Source organism: Triticum urartu, chromosome 3 (genome assembly GCF_003073215.2).
Source record: "Triticum urartu cultivar G1812 chromosome 3, Tu2.1, whole genome shotgun sequence".
Classification (NCBI taxonomy): Eukaryota; Viridiplantae; Streptophyta; class Magnoliopsida; order Poales; family Poaceae; genus Triticum; species Triticum urartu.
Genome location: NC_053024.1, coordinates 736,242,952 through 736,257,599, shown reverse-complemented (window position 1 = coordinate 736,257,599; position 14,648 = coordinate 736,242,952). Strand labels below are relative to the sequence as shown.

Genomic DNA, 14,648 nt, shown 5'->3' with positions numbered 1-14,648 from the left:
CTAAAGGTTCACCACAAACCGGTACTAAAGAGCTCCTCCCGCCTAGCAGTTGGAACCAGTACTAAAGAGCTCCTCCCGTCTAGCAGTTGAATGGTGCATACTGAATGTACAAAAAGTCTGGAGTTGTAATAAGTTTAAAAAATGAAATGCCTTTGTAACAAATGAGTTTAATTTCGTCAGAAACCCGAATACTTCGAAAGAGATTGTCCAGCTTGTAAACGAAGTGCATCCAGTTTTTGCCGTAACCCTCTCTACTTTTTTGAACATGATATGTGGGTGAAATGATGATACCATGCCAAGTTTCAACTTTTTCAGAGTTCATTTGTAGTCTAATATTTGGGTGCATACTGAACGCAAAAAATATAAGAGCATTTAGATCATGATCTTATATTTCTTTACAGTCTGAATTGTTAATATGATCTTATACATCAAAAATACTTTGATCATCAATGATCTTTGTGTGTACAATCTGAATTGTCAATATGAGTCCTCAACGATTTATAAACCGATGAAGACTCATATTGCGGCCACAAATTCTACACGCAGAGTTCAATGAAGACCAAGTGCTTGTGATAGTTTGAGAAATAACATATTTAAGGTGGTAAAAGGCTTGTTAGGGGAGCGAGGTGGGACTAAAAACAGCTTGCCATAACCTCATTAGTACCGGTTCGTGGTACGAACCGGCACTAAATGGTGATGGTGGGGCCATAGCCTGACCGCAGGCTGACACAGCCTCTTTAGTACCGGTTCGTGGCATGAACCGGTACTAAAGGTTCGCCACGAACCGGTACTATTGATCGCCGCCACGAACCGGCACTAATGTACACATTAGTGCCGGCTCAAATGCAAACCGGCAATATTGTGCTTCACATTTGACCATTTTTCTACTAGTGGTGTGAAGTTGAGTAAGACTCAAAGCCCGACCACGGCAGAAGATAGAAAGAGAATGAAAGTCATTTTCTATGCCTCAGCCATAGGTTCTATAAAGTATGCCAGGCTATGAACCAGATATATTGTATACCCTACACTGAGTTAAGCAAGGGAGTACAATAGTGATCTAGGAGTAGATCAATGGACAGCGGTCAACATTATCCTTACTGAAATAAGGATGTGTTTCTTGATTACGGAGGTGACAAAAGGTTCGTCGTAAGGGGTTACGTCGATGCAAGTTTTAACATTGATCCATATGACTCTAAGTCTCAATCTGGATACATATTAAAAGTGGGAGCAATTAGCTAGAGTAGCTCCATGCAGAGCATTGTTGACATAGAAATTTGTAAAATACATGCGGATCTGAATGTGGCAGACCCGTTGACTAAACTTCTCTCACAAGAAAAACATGATCACACTGTAGTACTCTTCGGGTGTTAATCACATAGCGACGTGAACTAGATTATTGACTCTAGTAAACCCTTTGGGTGTTGGTCACATGACGATGTGAACTATTGGTGTTAAATCACATGGTGATGTAAACTAGATTATTGACTCTAGTGCAAGTGGGAGACTGAAGGAAATATGCCGTAGAGGCAATAATAAAGTTATTATTTATTTCCTTATTTCATGATAAATGTTTATTATTCATGCTAGAATTGTATTAACTGGAAACATAATACATGTGTGAATACATAGACAAACAGAGTGTCACTAGTATGCCTCTACTTGACTAGCTCGTTGATCAAAGATGGTTATGCTTCCTAACCATAGACATGAGTTGTTATTTGATTAACGGGATCACATCATTAGGAGAATGATGTGATTGACTTGACCCATTCCGTTAGCTTAGCACTTGATCGTTTAGTATGTTGCTATTGCTTTCTTCATGACTTATACATGTTTCTATGACTATGAGATTATGCAACTCCCGTTTACCGGAGGAACACTTTGTGTGCTACCAAACGTCACAACGCAACTGGGTGATTATAAAGGTGCTCTACAGGTGTCTCCGAAGGTACTTGTTGGGTTGGAGTATTTCGAGATTAGAATTTGTCACTCCGATTGTCGGAGAGGTATCTCTGGGCCCACTCAGTAATGCACATCAGTATAAGCCTTGCAAGCATTGCAACTAATGAGTTAGTTGCGGGATGATGTATTACGGAACGAGTAAAGAGACTTGCCGGTAACGAGATTGAACTAGGTATTGAGATACCGACGATGATGTACCGAAGGAGTTCGGAGTCCCGGATGAGATTGGGGACATGACGAGGAGTCTCCAAAATGGTCGAGACGTAAAGATCGATATATTGGACGACTATATTCAGACATCGGAAAGGTTCCGAGTGATTCGGGTATTTTCGGGAGTACCGGGGAGTTACGGGAATTCGTATTGGGCCTTAATGGGCCATACGGGAAAGGAGAGAAAGGCCTCAAAGGGTGGCCGCACCCCTCCCCATGGGCTGGTCCGAATTGGACTAGGGAGGGGGGGGGGCTTCCTTCCTTCTCCTTTTCCCTTCCCTTTCCTTCCCTCCTACTCCTACTACTTGGAAGGGCTCCTAGTTCTACTAGGAAAGAGGGAATCCTACTCCCGGTGGGAGTAGGACTTCCCTAGGGCGTGCCATAGAGAGGGCCGGCCCTCCCCCTCCTCCACCTCCACTCCTTTATATACGTGGGCAGGGGGCACCCCATAGACACAACAATTGATCAAGTTGATCTTTTAGCCGTGTGCGGTGCCCCCCTCCACCATAGTCCATCTCGATAATACTGTAGCGGTGCTTAGGCGAAGCCCTGCGTCGGTAGAACATCAACATCGTCACCACGCCGTCGTGCTGACGAAACTCTCCCTCAACACTCGGCTGGATCGGAGTTCGAGGGACGTCATCGGGCTGAACGTGTGCTGAACTCGGAGGTGCCATGCGTTCGGTACTTGATCGGTCGGATCGTGAAGACGTACGACTACATCAACCGCATTGTGCTAACGCTTCCGCTATCGGTCTACGAGGGTACGTGGACAACACTCTCCCCTCTTGTTGCTATGCATTACCATGATCTTGCGTGTGCGTAGGAAATTTTTGAAATTACTACGTTCCCCAACAACCTCGCCCATAATCAGACTGGCCCCACAAGTGGCTTGTCTACGTCATCATGGGCTGGCCCTTTTCAATGTTATGGAGGTGGAGCTCGCCCAAGGAATTCATCCGCTACAACAGCATGTCCATCCCATGTCGGAATTCAAGAACGTCAATGAATCGACTCGCGCTCTCCGGGGAGAGTTTCACTATCGTCAGACACTTGCAAAAATGCTAGCATCGATGTTTAAAAGGCAAAGAGGCTGATTTCATCACGGAGCCTTTGCACGATGGCTTCTCCTCTCACAATCCCATCTAGGCAGTATGTTTTAACAACTAACCCTTTTCGTTGTCGAGTAGCGTATATAACAGCCTCATTAGCCTTTTAATGTGTGTGAGTAGGGTTAGAAACAGTGGACTACTACATTGGACTTCCCGGCTCCTCAACCGGAGATCTGAGACCGTGATTGTGACCTCAGACTTCATCAATCGTGATGGCGTCTTTTACCTCATGACTGGTTGGATGCACACAGGAAGATAATATTATGTGGATGCGCGCGGTCCAGCTAAGTTTTATAGAGAACATAACGGATACAAGTTTTGATAGGCATAATTGAACAAATGGTCTAATTTGGTACAAAATAACTTTGACATGACAAGAACTAGAAACATAGGAGTGAAAATGAAATCAAATGTTAGAAAACTCATTGAAGTTAGAAGAACGAAATCTAGCAAGGAATTGTTTTTTGAGGAAGCAATCGGACAGTCCTAGAAATTCAGATTTGGTCCTACAAGGATTGAATTGGCTAACTGAAGGATAGATATTTCACATACAACATCATGTATTGTAGGACAATACAAAGTAGGCAAAATGGGTGTGGGGAATATTCATGGGAAAAATGATGGAATGAAGCTGCGAAGGAACAGAACAGCATGAACCGATGAGTTTAAATTAGGCGAGGAAAATAAATGGAACAAAAGGAAAACGATGGAGAGGATGCAAGATTGAAAGGAAGAGCGCACGTGATGTGAAAGACAAGGGTATGGAGAAGTTGGAGTGGGAGAAGAGGAACAAAGAAGAAGAACGTGAACATTGAAGAAAACGGTTAGAACATAACGAGGAGATGGAGCGTAAGGACAATACAGGAACATGGACATAGAAGTACACCTGGACGGTGTATTTGTAGAAGATAAACATACATGTTGCCTCGCATTGAGAGCCTTCCAAATTTGCATTCATTTTTTCAGCAAATTCCCGCTGCAACAACTTTTCCCATCATGACGCAAATTAACGCGTGCCTCTTCGAATTTTCGCAGCATCAAAGTTGCTTTAAGGAATACGATGGTTGTGATATAGGTCATGGATAGCAACAACGCATATACATCTCGCATGTTGGTTTTCATTTTTTGCTGTTTTATCATTTGCAGTCAAACTGAAAACTGGAGCTGGGTCGTAGAACTTCCATCTTAATCCAAGCCATTTCTCCAACACGCTAGATAGACACTTGCTCCACAAGTGGATGCCGTGCAGTAGAATAGTTTCTCCATTGAAAGATATGTGTTATTCTAATTATAAATAGAAGCATTAACAAGTAGAGTAGCCGAAAAAGGAGTCAGACAAAAGGTCGCCGTTTAAGAGGCTAGACAGACAAATAAAAGAGATACAGAGAGATAGAGAGATAGAGATAGATAGGCAGACACGGCGAGTTGCATCGTCATCACGTACGCCCCGCAAGCAGTTTCGCGGGAGATCAGGCCAAAAAGCTCCTCCCACTGCCACTGGTCGAGCAAGACAAATGAGTGAAGTGAAACGGAAGCGCCGCTCCGGGGCCGCGCGCCGTCCAGCTCTAGCGCGAGCGTTACCGCTCCGCCGCGACCCCCTAGCACGACATGTGTCCTACCGGGCGGCGTCCCGTGTCCGCGCTTCCGAAGATACCCCTCCCTCCGAGAGCAAAAGGGCGGATTATTTCAGTTGCAAGAGAGGAACAGCGCGGAACAGCGCAGCACCCAACATCAATGACTTCCACCATCGTCGTAAGTCGTTTCTCTCTCGCTTCGTGCCGTGTATCATGTAGGAGTTGCTGGCTCACCGGCCGGGCCTTAATTGTGCTTGGTTCCTGTCCCTCCCTCCGGCAGGTTCTTCTCTGACGAGCGCCGGAGCACCAAGCGACGAACCAGTCCGTGTGGAAGCCACGCTGTGACCAAGTGACCACTTCGTGGCTTTGGCCGCGGCGATGGAGGCCTACTCGAGGGACCTGCTGCCTGGCACCGGCGGTGGAGACGATGGCGAGCACAGGGTGCAGCGGTTGGATTCGCGGACCGAGGAGCCCGCGGCACAAGGTGCGTCTGTCTTCGTGTTCCCATGCATAATGCTATCTCTACTTCTGTATTTTTTATTTTATTTTGCATGGATCTCTAGTTGTGTATTTGTCTTTTGGTAAATATAAATGTACATGAGAACAACACGGGGCTCGTACGTCGCGTGTGCATACATCTCACTGGGGGTACATAAATTGTGCCAGTTAGGTCAGGTGTATGTATAACGGACATGCTTGTTTTCATTTACTGGTATAGCTAGTGGATATGAATTGTTTAATTTTTCTCTTTTAGATGAATTGTTAATTGTTTGTAGTAAGACTGGTTTGAGATATTTGAGGAGTTAAATACATTAAGAGTGCCTCAACTAGTTTGCCGCGGTCACTTTGGTAAATTTGTAAAATACACCAAACCGGTGCCATGACTTGTCCAAACGTATAAATATGGTGCCTCCATCCATATCCGAGCGTATGCTCTATCCATGTGGCGTGCCAGTGTGGCAGTGGCCCACATGTTAGAGGCTGGGAGTTGGTGAGGCGCGGGCTGACCCGTGTGTGATTTTGTTTTTTTGCACATAACCTCCTGAATTTTAATGAGATAATGCTGCCCGGTTGGGGCCACCATGAGTGAACACTATAAATGACAAGGTGGGGCCCACCGCCATGCGCCAACCAACTAGCAAGATGCCGCTTGATACCTTAATGAGACAATTTACTTTTTAAATGATTTACTAGTATGGAAGAAGATTTAAGGAATATGCTAGTGCATTTGGAAACAAAGGTTCAACATGTTTTTGGAAAAGTTTCATGTGTATTATAAAATTCTAAATGTGTTTTTGAAAGATGTTTGTCATGCATTTAAAAATTGACAACGTGTATTAAAAGTAGTGCGTAAAATTAACTTTGCATTTCTACAAACATCTTTAACATATTTTAACATATTGCTTGAATTTACTCTTATTGCACAATATTTTAATACAAGGCGGTCAATTTTTTTGTAATTATGTACTTTAATAAAATACAATGAAGATACATACCAACTGTCCGTGCTTGTGATCCTGAATGAAGATACACAAAGTTTACACAATTATTTTTAATATACATTCAATTGTTTTACATCCACACATTTTTTAGAAAAAAAAATCATGTTTATCTCTTCAAACTACATAGTCAGGGCATACGGGACTAGTTGAGGCAGTCCCATTGTATGTATTTGACTCGTGTGTGAGCATGGGGGGGGGGGGGGGGGGCTACTGTGGGGGTCATGGGAGCAGAAACATTTTCCAGAGCTTCTTTTACTAGTGCATTCATATGTATATTGAGTATTTTATTAACTATTTGTAACGTGTTTTGTCAAAAAAAAATGCCACCCTTTGTAGTGTTGCCCTCATGTTGGTCACTTCTAGATCCGCCACTGTGTGTGAGCATAGGTGCAATGCACATTAGGTAAGTGGTGTTGGGGGTTGCAATTTGCCATTTGCACCAGGCCGCCCGGGACGGTGAATAAAGTAGTACTCTGTATGGAGTAAGGCTCTCTTGTTCTGTAGTATAGCCAGACCGCTGGATTTTAGGTGTATTTGGCAAGCTAGCTAAGAGCCTAATATGATCTCTCGTAATTGGTGTTTCCCACCTGGGAATTGTCTTACGGCTTGGTTCGCTTGCTTATTTGGCAACTTATACATCATAATAAAGTTGTCCTGTTTACAACTGTTTGCATGCCAGTGTCTACTAGGACATTGTCATGCTTTGTGTATCATTTCAGAAAGATGGGAAAGTAAAGATAAAATCAAGGTGTGAGAGCCAGCTGCTTGGGCAAACAGCCACTAGCCTCAGCCTCACAAGAAATAATTAGCGTGTTAGTTTTTATTAGCAAAGAGGCCAAATCCATGTATTCAAGTGAACCAAGCCATATAGGACCATCCTTAAAGAACCAGAAAATTACACACATGTCCTTCAAGAAAATTGATGCCATGAGCAAAACTCAATATTGCTTCTAAACCTTCGAAGCAACACTAGACCTGTGGAAATTATTGATGTACTGGCAGTGAACTTCTTGGTTGGTGCCAGAAGATGTCGAGGAAAACAGATTGTCTCTCTAGAGAAGATGACGAAGATGGATCGGTTCGGGGAGACCTCACCTCACTAGCTCATGACGAAACCGAACCTGGTCGGAGTTCGTCGGTTGAAGAAGGAGCTAGAGGACCAAGACATGAAGCGCTTCGATGGTTGGCTGGTAGAAGAAGGAGCCAGAGGACCAAGACATGAAGCATGCCATCTATTCCACTCGATGGCGCCTTCGAAGACCACCTGCAAAACACGCCGGGAGAGCGACGACCAAAACCGGCGTCAAGATAGTCTCCAACGAGGTGGACCAGAAGCCGGGGAAATTTTATTCTTATCATGCATGACGCTGCCACCACCATCATTGTCCTCATCAAGGAAACAAACCCTAAATACAACTCGGTAGCATGTATGTGTGATGTAAGAATGATTTTTAGTCGAATGTGATATCGGATTTTGGTGCCTTTCGGCATAGAAATTTGGGCACAATGGATACCACTGTCGGACTACATAAATGATGTTGAACACCTACCAAGGTCTATGTCATTGATGAACCATTTGGGCAGCTGCCATGATGCTCTCCATGTTGGTGTACCCATGCTACACATGTGTGTTTGCTAACCAAGTTTAACATTTGATCCGACTTGCTATCCAATTTTGGTTCCCAATTCAGCATGTTATTTTTTGACACGTCAAAATAACACCCCAGTCACTCGAATCTGACATGGATTTGGGTGTCGAACACAACAATTAAAATTGGACATCTATCGAGGTACACAAGATCCATGAACCAACTGGACCCTTTTTGACAGACTGGGCCCAATTCCTTCCATTTGTTTGTGTCTTGTGAATTGTGATGCACATGACACTTACATCAACATTTATTTGAATGTGGCACATAACTCCGGTGCTTTATTTACATGATGTCATTGGACATGGCAAATAGCACTCAACTTACATGAATATCAGATGTCATATTCGACAAGAAAAGTTGGATACTTGCCTAGGTCTGTCGATAATGAACGAAGCCGAAGTTGGTGCCCATCCTAGTCCTAATGCTCACTATTCTAGTATACCTTGTCATGCCATTGTGGTTCCTTACCTAGTGTGACACTTTACTCATTTGTAGAGTAGCATCAGTGGTCGTCATTTCGTTGTATCTCGTGAATCACATGACGCCCATGGATGTGGTGTATGATTTTGCCTACTTACTTGGCATGATATTGTCAAACATGAGATATAGCACTCAAATTCAAAACAGATCCAGGCAGTCATATTCGTAAACAAAAGCTTGAAACCGGTCGAGGTCTATCACCAAGGAACAATTCCAAAGATGTCGAACATCCTAGTGTGGATGTTTGTCGTTCTGCTAGTTCTGGCATACCTTGCAATGTTGATGTGCTTGATAACTAATGTAGCATTTTACTCGCCTGGCCAAGTAGCATGAATGCTTTCAAATTATCTGTATCTTGCAAAGCACATGATACTTGGTCATGCATTTCTCCGGAGGTGATACATGGTTCCGGTGCCATATTCGGTGGTTAGACATGGCAAATAACACTCAAATCCAATTGAAATTATGGCGTTTATATAAGGAATACAAAAGATCAAAACCATTGAGGTCTATCACCGAGGAACAAGTCAAAATTCATTATCCATGCTAGTGCGGATGGTTGCCGTTTCAACATACCTTGCAACTCCAATGTGCTTGTTTAACTAGTGTGATGTTTTACTTATTTGGCGAAGTATCATGAATGCTTGCCATATCTATGTATCTTGTGAAGAACATGATGCATGGGCAAACAATTCTACGGAGGTGGTACACGGTTCCAGTGCCTTATTTTCCTTGAAATTGTCGAACATGGCAAATAAAGTCAAAACAAATTCAGGCGGTCCTATTTGGTAACCGAAGTAACCCATAAAGGTCTATCATTGAGGAACAAGTCGGGACACCATCGTCCATTCTAGTACAGATGCTCGCCATTCTAGAAAACCTTGCTATGTTGATGTGCTTGTTTACCTTGTACGACATTTAATCTATTGACAAACTAGCATGAAACACATGCCATTTCTTCATATCTTGTGAAGCACGTGATAGTCGGTCAAACATTTCTCTAGAGGTAGTACATGATTTCAGTGCCTTATTTGACAAGAAATTGTTAGACATGGAAATTGCACTCAGATATGACAAAGATTCGGGTTGCCGCATTTGGCAACCAAACTTGGAAACCTGTCAAGGTCTATTGTGGAGGTACAAGTCGAACATTGTAAACAATCCTAGCCTCGATGCTCGGCATTCTGGTGTACCTTGTATCACATATGTGCTTGTTTACCTAGTATAACGTTTTGCTAGTTTTGCAAAGTAGCATCAATGCGTTTTCATTTCGTTTTTTCTCATGAAGCACATGATACCCATTCAAACATTTATCTGGATGTGGTACATGTCTTTAGCAACTTATTCGACATGATATTTTTAGACACGATGAATAACATCCAAATCCAACACGAAGCACATGATACCTAGTCAAACATTTATCCAAACATAGTACATGATTTCGTTACCTTATACAACATGATTGTTGGACTCTGCAAGTAACACTAAACTCAAATCTGACACGAATTTCAGCTATCATATTCGGGAAACCCATAGAGGTATGTCACTTAGAAACAAGTCGATTGTCATTGACCATCCTAGTCCCGATGGTCGCCATTTCGGTGTATCTTAGTGATACCGATGAGTTGTTTACCTACTCAACTTTTACTCTGATATGATACTGGATTCAACAATCAAAGTTAGACAACCGTAGAGGTCTAAATCACCGCGGAACAAGTTTGACATTGTTGGGCAGGCTAGCTCTGGTGGTCACTATTTTAGTAGACCTTACGATGCCCATATGCTCGCTTACTAGTCCAACACTTACTAAGACATGGTAGAGGATCTCAGTGCCTTATCTAGCATTTGTTGGATACGTTAAAATAATCTAATCTAACACGGGTTCAGAATGTCATACTCAACAAACAAATTTGGACACCACAGAGGTCTATCGTCGAGGAACAAGCTAAATGGCGTCTGCCTCATGGCCACGACGCTCAACATTACATTGTACACATATGTGCTCAACATGGACTTGGACACAGTATTTTGTTTTCATGTCGAATATGGTATGTGTATTTAAACAAAAAACAACACTAAAATCAAACATGGATTTGGGGGCTGGTTTACTTGGAAACCAAAGTTTGGCAAGGATGTCTGATCAACGCCGGAGATGTTTGTTGTATGGTAGTACCATAATTGTTTGGCGCACCAAGGACGCCATATCAAGAATGTTTTATGTTGTGATGCCTATGTGCTGGTTTAGCTAGTCTAATAGTAGTTTCTTGGAAGCGGCAAATAGCATTCGAATCCACATAGATTTGGAGTGTGGACATTGATGTCGGAGCAACAATAGAAATGCCAAGTACACCAATATTGTGATTGTTTGTGTAGCAAGGAAGCCATTTCCAGCGTGGATTTCGGCAACTCCTTTACCACCACCACCACGTGTCGTCGACCAACGACCAAATCACACACGATTAGTTGCCAAAGTGCAAGTGAGCAAAGCAACCCAGCACCTTCTCCGCGACCAGATACCCCCAAAACATGCTTCCATATGGTGCATATTTTCCATGTGCAACTCACAAGGATGGTATTTTGATCCAACAATACCACGTTCCTACTTTCATGCTTAGCTCCTTGTGTCACTCCTTGATAAATTATGCTAGTTTAATCATGTAGCTAGTTATCTGGATATCTTTAAGGTACTTGGATTTATCATTAGAACTACGTACCAAGCCAAGCAACATACACCCAACAAATTAAGTTGTGGCTTAGATTCGTCCTGGCCTTTGGACCAAAATCATGAAGTTACAGTATTTGTACTATTGAATGTGCCCTAGAACAGGAACTATAGAGACATCGATAATTCAAATTGCTAACTAATCCTTGTTGTAAAGCAACTACTGATATAGTTGGACTGTTCTATAGATGCCTTTGTTCAGAGGCGGTTGGTTCTTATTCTATCATATTTGCTTCTATTGATCCATATTGTATTGTTGGTGTTTGATCTTACAGGAACTCCTAGCGCTCAAGGGCGGAGCCTGTCATCAGCTGTTGTGTCCTCGTCTCAGGGTACAAATGGTGTGCACCAGGCCGAGGGTGCTAACAACACCGTCATGGAAACCGCTTCTTCTCCAGCACCAGCGGTAAGAGCGGCAACCCTTGGTTCTGGGGGAGGGCAGCAAGATGATTCAGGGATGTCGAAGGTGCGGGAGATTCCATTGGTGTCTACCAGCGGGCTCCCTAATGGCAGGAGGATTGTAGGCTTGCTGTACGAGTACAGTAAAGTTGATGAGGTGACGATTTTGTGTATGTGCCATGGTAGCTTCCTGACTCCGGCGGAGTTTGTGGAGCATGCTAGAGGCGGTCAGGTCGCCAACCCGTTGAGGAGCATCTTCGTCATGCCCCCGCCTTGGCTTTGACTAGCATCGCCCAAGTGTTCCGCGTGTGGCCTCAACGTTAAGCTTAGCTTGGAACTAGAAATCTCATTGTGAGATTGTATCTGTGTTTCAGACTTTACATTACAATACTTATTATCCAGAACTGTAGACATGGTGGGAGATTTGGTCATGCAGACAATTAAATAACAACATAATACCAAATGAACATTACTTGTTGTTCTGGTCATTGCTTGTTTCCTGTACAGTTTTCCTGTACTGTTTTATCTTCCAGTCAGCAACTTATCATGTAAGTAATCCTGCATGACACACAAACACAAATTTGTATACCGGGCGGTATCCGCGTTTCTCGCCGCCCACGAGAAAGAAGTATGTCGAGCAAAAAACCTGAATTTTTGAATTAAAATGGACATAGCATCTCGCATATATAAATATCCATAATTTTGGCATGGTGGTAACCATCTATTGCTCGCCTTGAGAGGTACCTAGTTTGTGTCCCATTCACTGCACCTTTTTTTACTTTCCATAATATGTAACTCGTGACCACATATCACATAGCAGGCGCTAGACGTACCACTGAGCTAGTAGCACTTTTCTGTAAATTGTTGTTCAAGTCTTATCTATATCAAGTTTAAAAAAATTGAATTCCAAATTCAATTATAAATTTAGTCTGAAATCTATTCGGTATTTCTCGGTAACCGTGGTAACGGAGAATCTCCCTCCCCCCTCCCCCCAGAATTTTTTTTTTTTAGAATCCAAAACCTAACTTAGAAGGCACATGTTAGCCTCTTAATGTCAAGGGAAAAACCAACGCAAGCTCAAGAAGTAGCATGCGTCGTATGTGGTTGTTGAATAATTTGAACATTGCTCTTAATTGGCAATGAATGGGTAAGAGAGTGTGGTGATACTCGTACCTTAGGTTATGAGCTAGGATGAGTAAGAAATTGTCATACTTTCAAGGTGCATCTTGCTTGTTAATTTTTTTATCATTTATGTGACATGTCTCATGACATTATGGTAGTCAATAAAAATATAGAGTGGAGAGGACCCGTGTAGTTTGAATTTCTAGTCTAGATTTTGGTGATTCCATTGTCTTCTGTTCCATTACAAACTGTTGAATTTGAGTACCCTGCAACACCTAGACATCCCAACCTGTTCAGCTGAATTATACAATGCTAACCTGTTTAGCTGAATCATACAATGCTAACTTGTGCTTACCTAAAAACAGATAATCATAGTATCGGGTGTCACTCAAGATTTACCCAAATCTACGGTATTAATGTCAATGATGTGAATCCAAAATTTATTGAGGTAGGCAAGCTTAAGTGGAAGTAGCTCCAGAATGGAGATGTCGCCCTCACAAAATGTCCATCGAAAGATGGCGTGGAGTGAGGGTTATAGGGAGCTTCTTGACCTTCAGTACAAATATTGTAGCAGGTTAGGCGGTCTTGAAATTGCGGAGAAGATTCAAACGAAGTGCGAGAATCTGCAAAGCGCTTAGGTTTGTCTGTGAAGGTTCACCCTGGATGTGATCAGGCCAATCCCTATTCCATGAGTGAGTTCTCGTATTTACCGAATACTTTCTTCACCCTCTTATTTCCTATGTATTTTTATTTTTATTCAAAATATCCATTTGAAATATATGTATAATATGTCTTTGTGAAGATAACGAAGGTTGTTTCTGTTTAGCACTTTTATTAAAAAAGGAGATTACTAATCTTATCACAACATGTACACAAGTTACTTAATCAGACATGGGAAGGTTCTACAATTCTAGATCATAGGAATCACATGGTATATTATGTAGCACTACAAAAAAAAGACACATCTGTGACATTTTGGGCCGAACCAAAAAAAAATCTGTCATGCTTATGACACTTCTATGACGATAATTGTGACAAAACCCGGTATCATTATAGATGTGGTGGGGTCCTACGTCTATGAAAAAAAATCATGAAAGAAAATGGGCTTTTCGTCCTGGGCGGGCCTGAGACGCAGCTGCATGACATTCTTTGGGTCGTCCATGACGGGAAAAACCGTGGTAGAAGCGAGGGCGAGGAAAATATTGGGGTGTTCCCGGTTACGGTGGGTAGTCAGGGCCGAGCGATGCGCATTTCTCTCGTACACGCATGCGCGTGGGTGCGAGGCGTTGGGCTCTAACTGAACCCGAGCGAGGCGTTGGGCTCTAACTGAACCCGAGCGATTGCACTGCAGGCTACGCGTTACTAAACCCGAGCGATCGATCGATGGCTGTGAACTGAACCCGATCGAGCGATTCCTTCGCTACTGCTGCTAACTGAAGCCGATCGATGCTGCCTCTGGATGAACAGTGAGCGTTGCTGAGGGGGGGGGGTGGATGAACAGTTCCCGGTGGGGGTGGACGAACAGGACCCCGTGGTGTTGCCTCTGGATGAACATGACCCCGATCGATCGAGCTGGTTGGGGCTGGATGAACAGGACCCCGTGGAGGGCAGGATGAACAGGACCACCCCGTGGAGTGCTGGATGAAGAGTAGACGGTGGAGGGCTGGATGAACAGTAGCCCGTGGAGGGGTGGTTGAACAGGAGCGCGTGGAGAGGGCTGGTTGAACAGTAGCCGGTGGAGTAGCGCGCGGTGGAGGCTGGATGAACAGGAGCTCGTGGATGAACAGTTGAGGTGGAGGCTGGAGGAGGTCGACGGTGGATGAACAGTAGCCCGTGGAGGCTGGAGAGGGTTGACGGTGGAGATGAACAGTATCACGTGGAGTCCCGTTTTGCGGTACGCCACACCCCTCCCG

General features: G+C 43.5%; 1 protein-coding gene across 1 annotated transcript; it reads left to right on the top strand.

The window, feature by feature from the left end:
- Window positions 1-4,737: 4,737 nt before the first annotated feature.
- Window positions 4,738-12,094, top strand: LOC125546324 (ninja-family protein MODD-like). Its single transcript, XM_048710565.1, has 3 exons — window positions 4,738-5,036; window positions 5,139-5,342; window positions 11,490-12,094. The coding sequence occupies exons 2-3, from the start codon at window positions 5,237-5,239 to the stop codon at window positions 11,894-11,896; spliced, it is 513 nt and encodes a 170-aa protein (XP_048566522.1). The 5' UTR covers window positions 4,738-5,036; window positions 5,139-5,236; the 3' UTR covers window positions 11,897-12,094.
- The last annotated feature ends 2,554 nt before the right edge of the window (window positions 12,095-14,648 follow it).

What these genes read in the sequence shown, in the direction of transcription:
- LOC125546324 (XM_048710565.1), top strand. Translation starts at nt 5,237, where the DNA reads ATGGAGGCCTACTCGAGGGACCTGCTGCCTGGCACCGGCGGTGGAGAC. An exon ending in CGAGGAGCCCGCGGCACAAG is followed by an intron (nt 5,343 to 11,489) that starts GTGCGTCTGTCT and finishes TTGATCTTACAG; the next exon opens with GAACTCCTAGCGCTCAAGGG.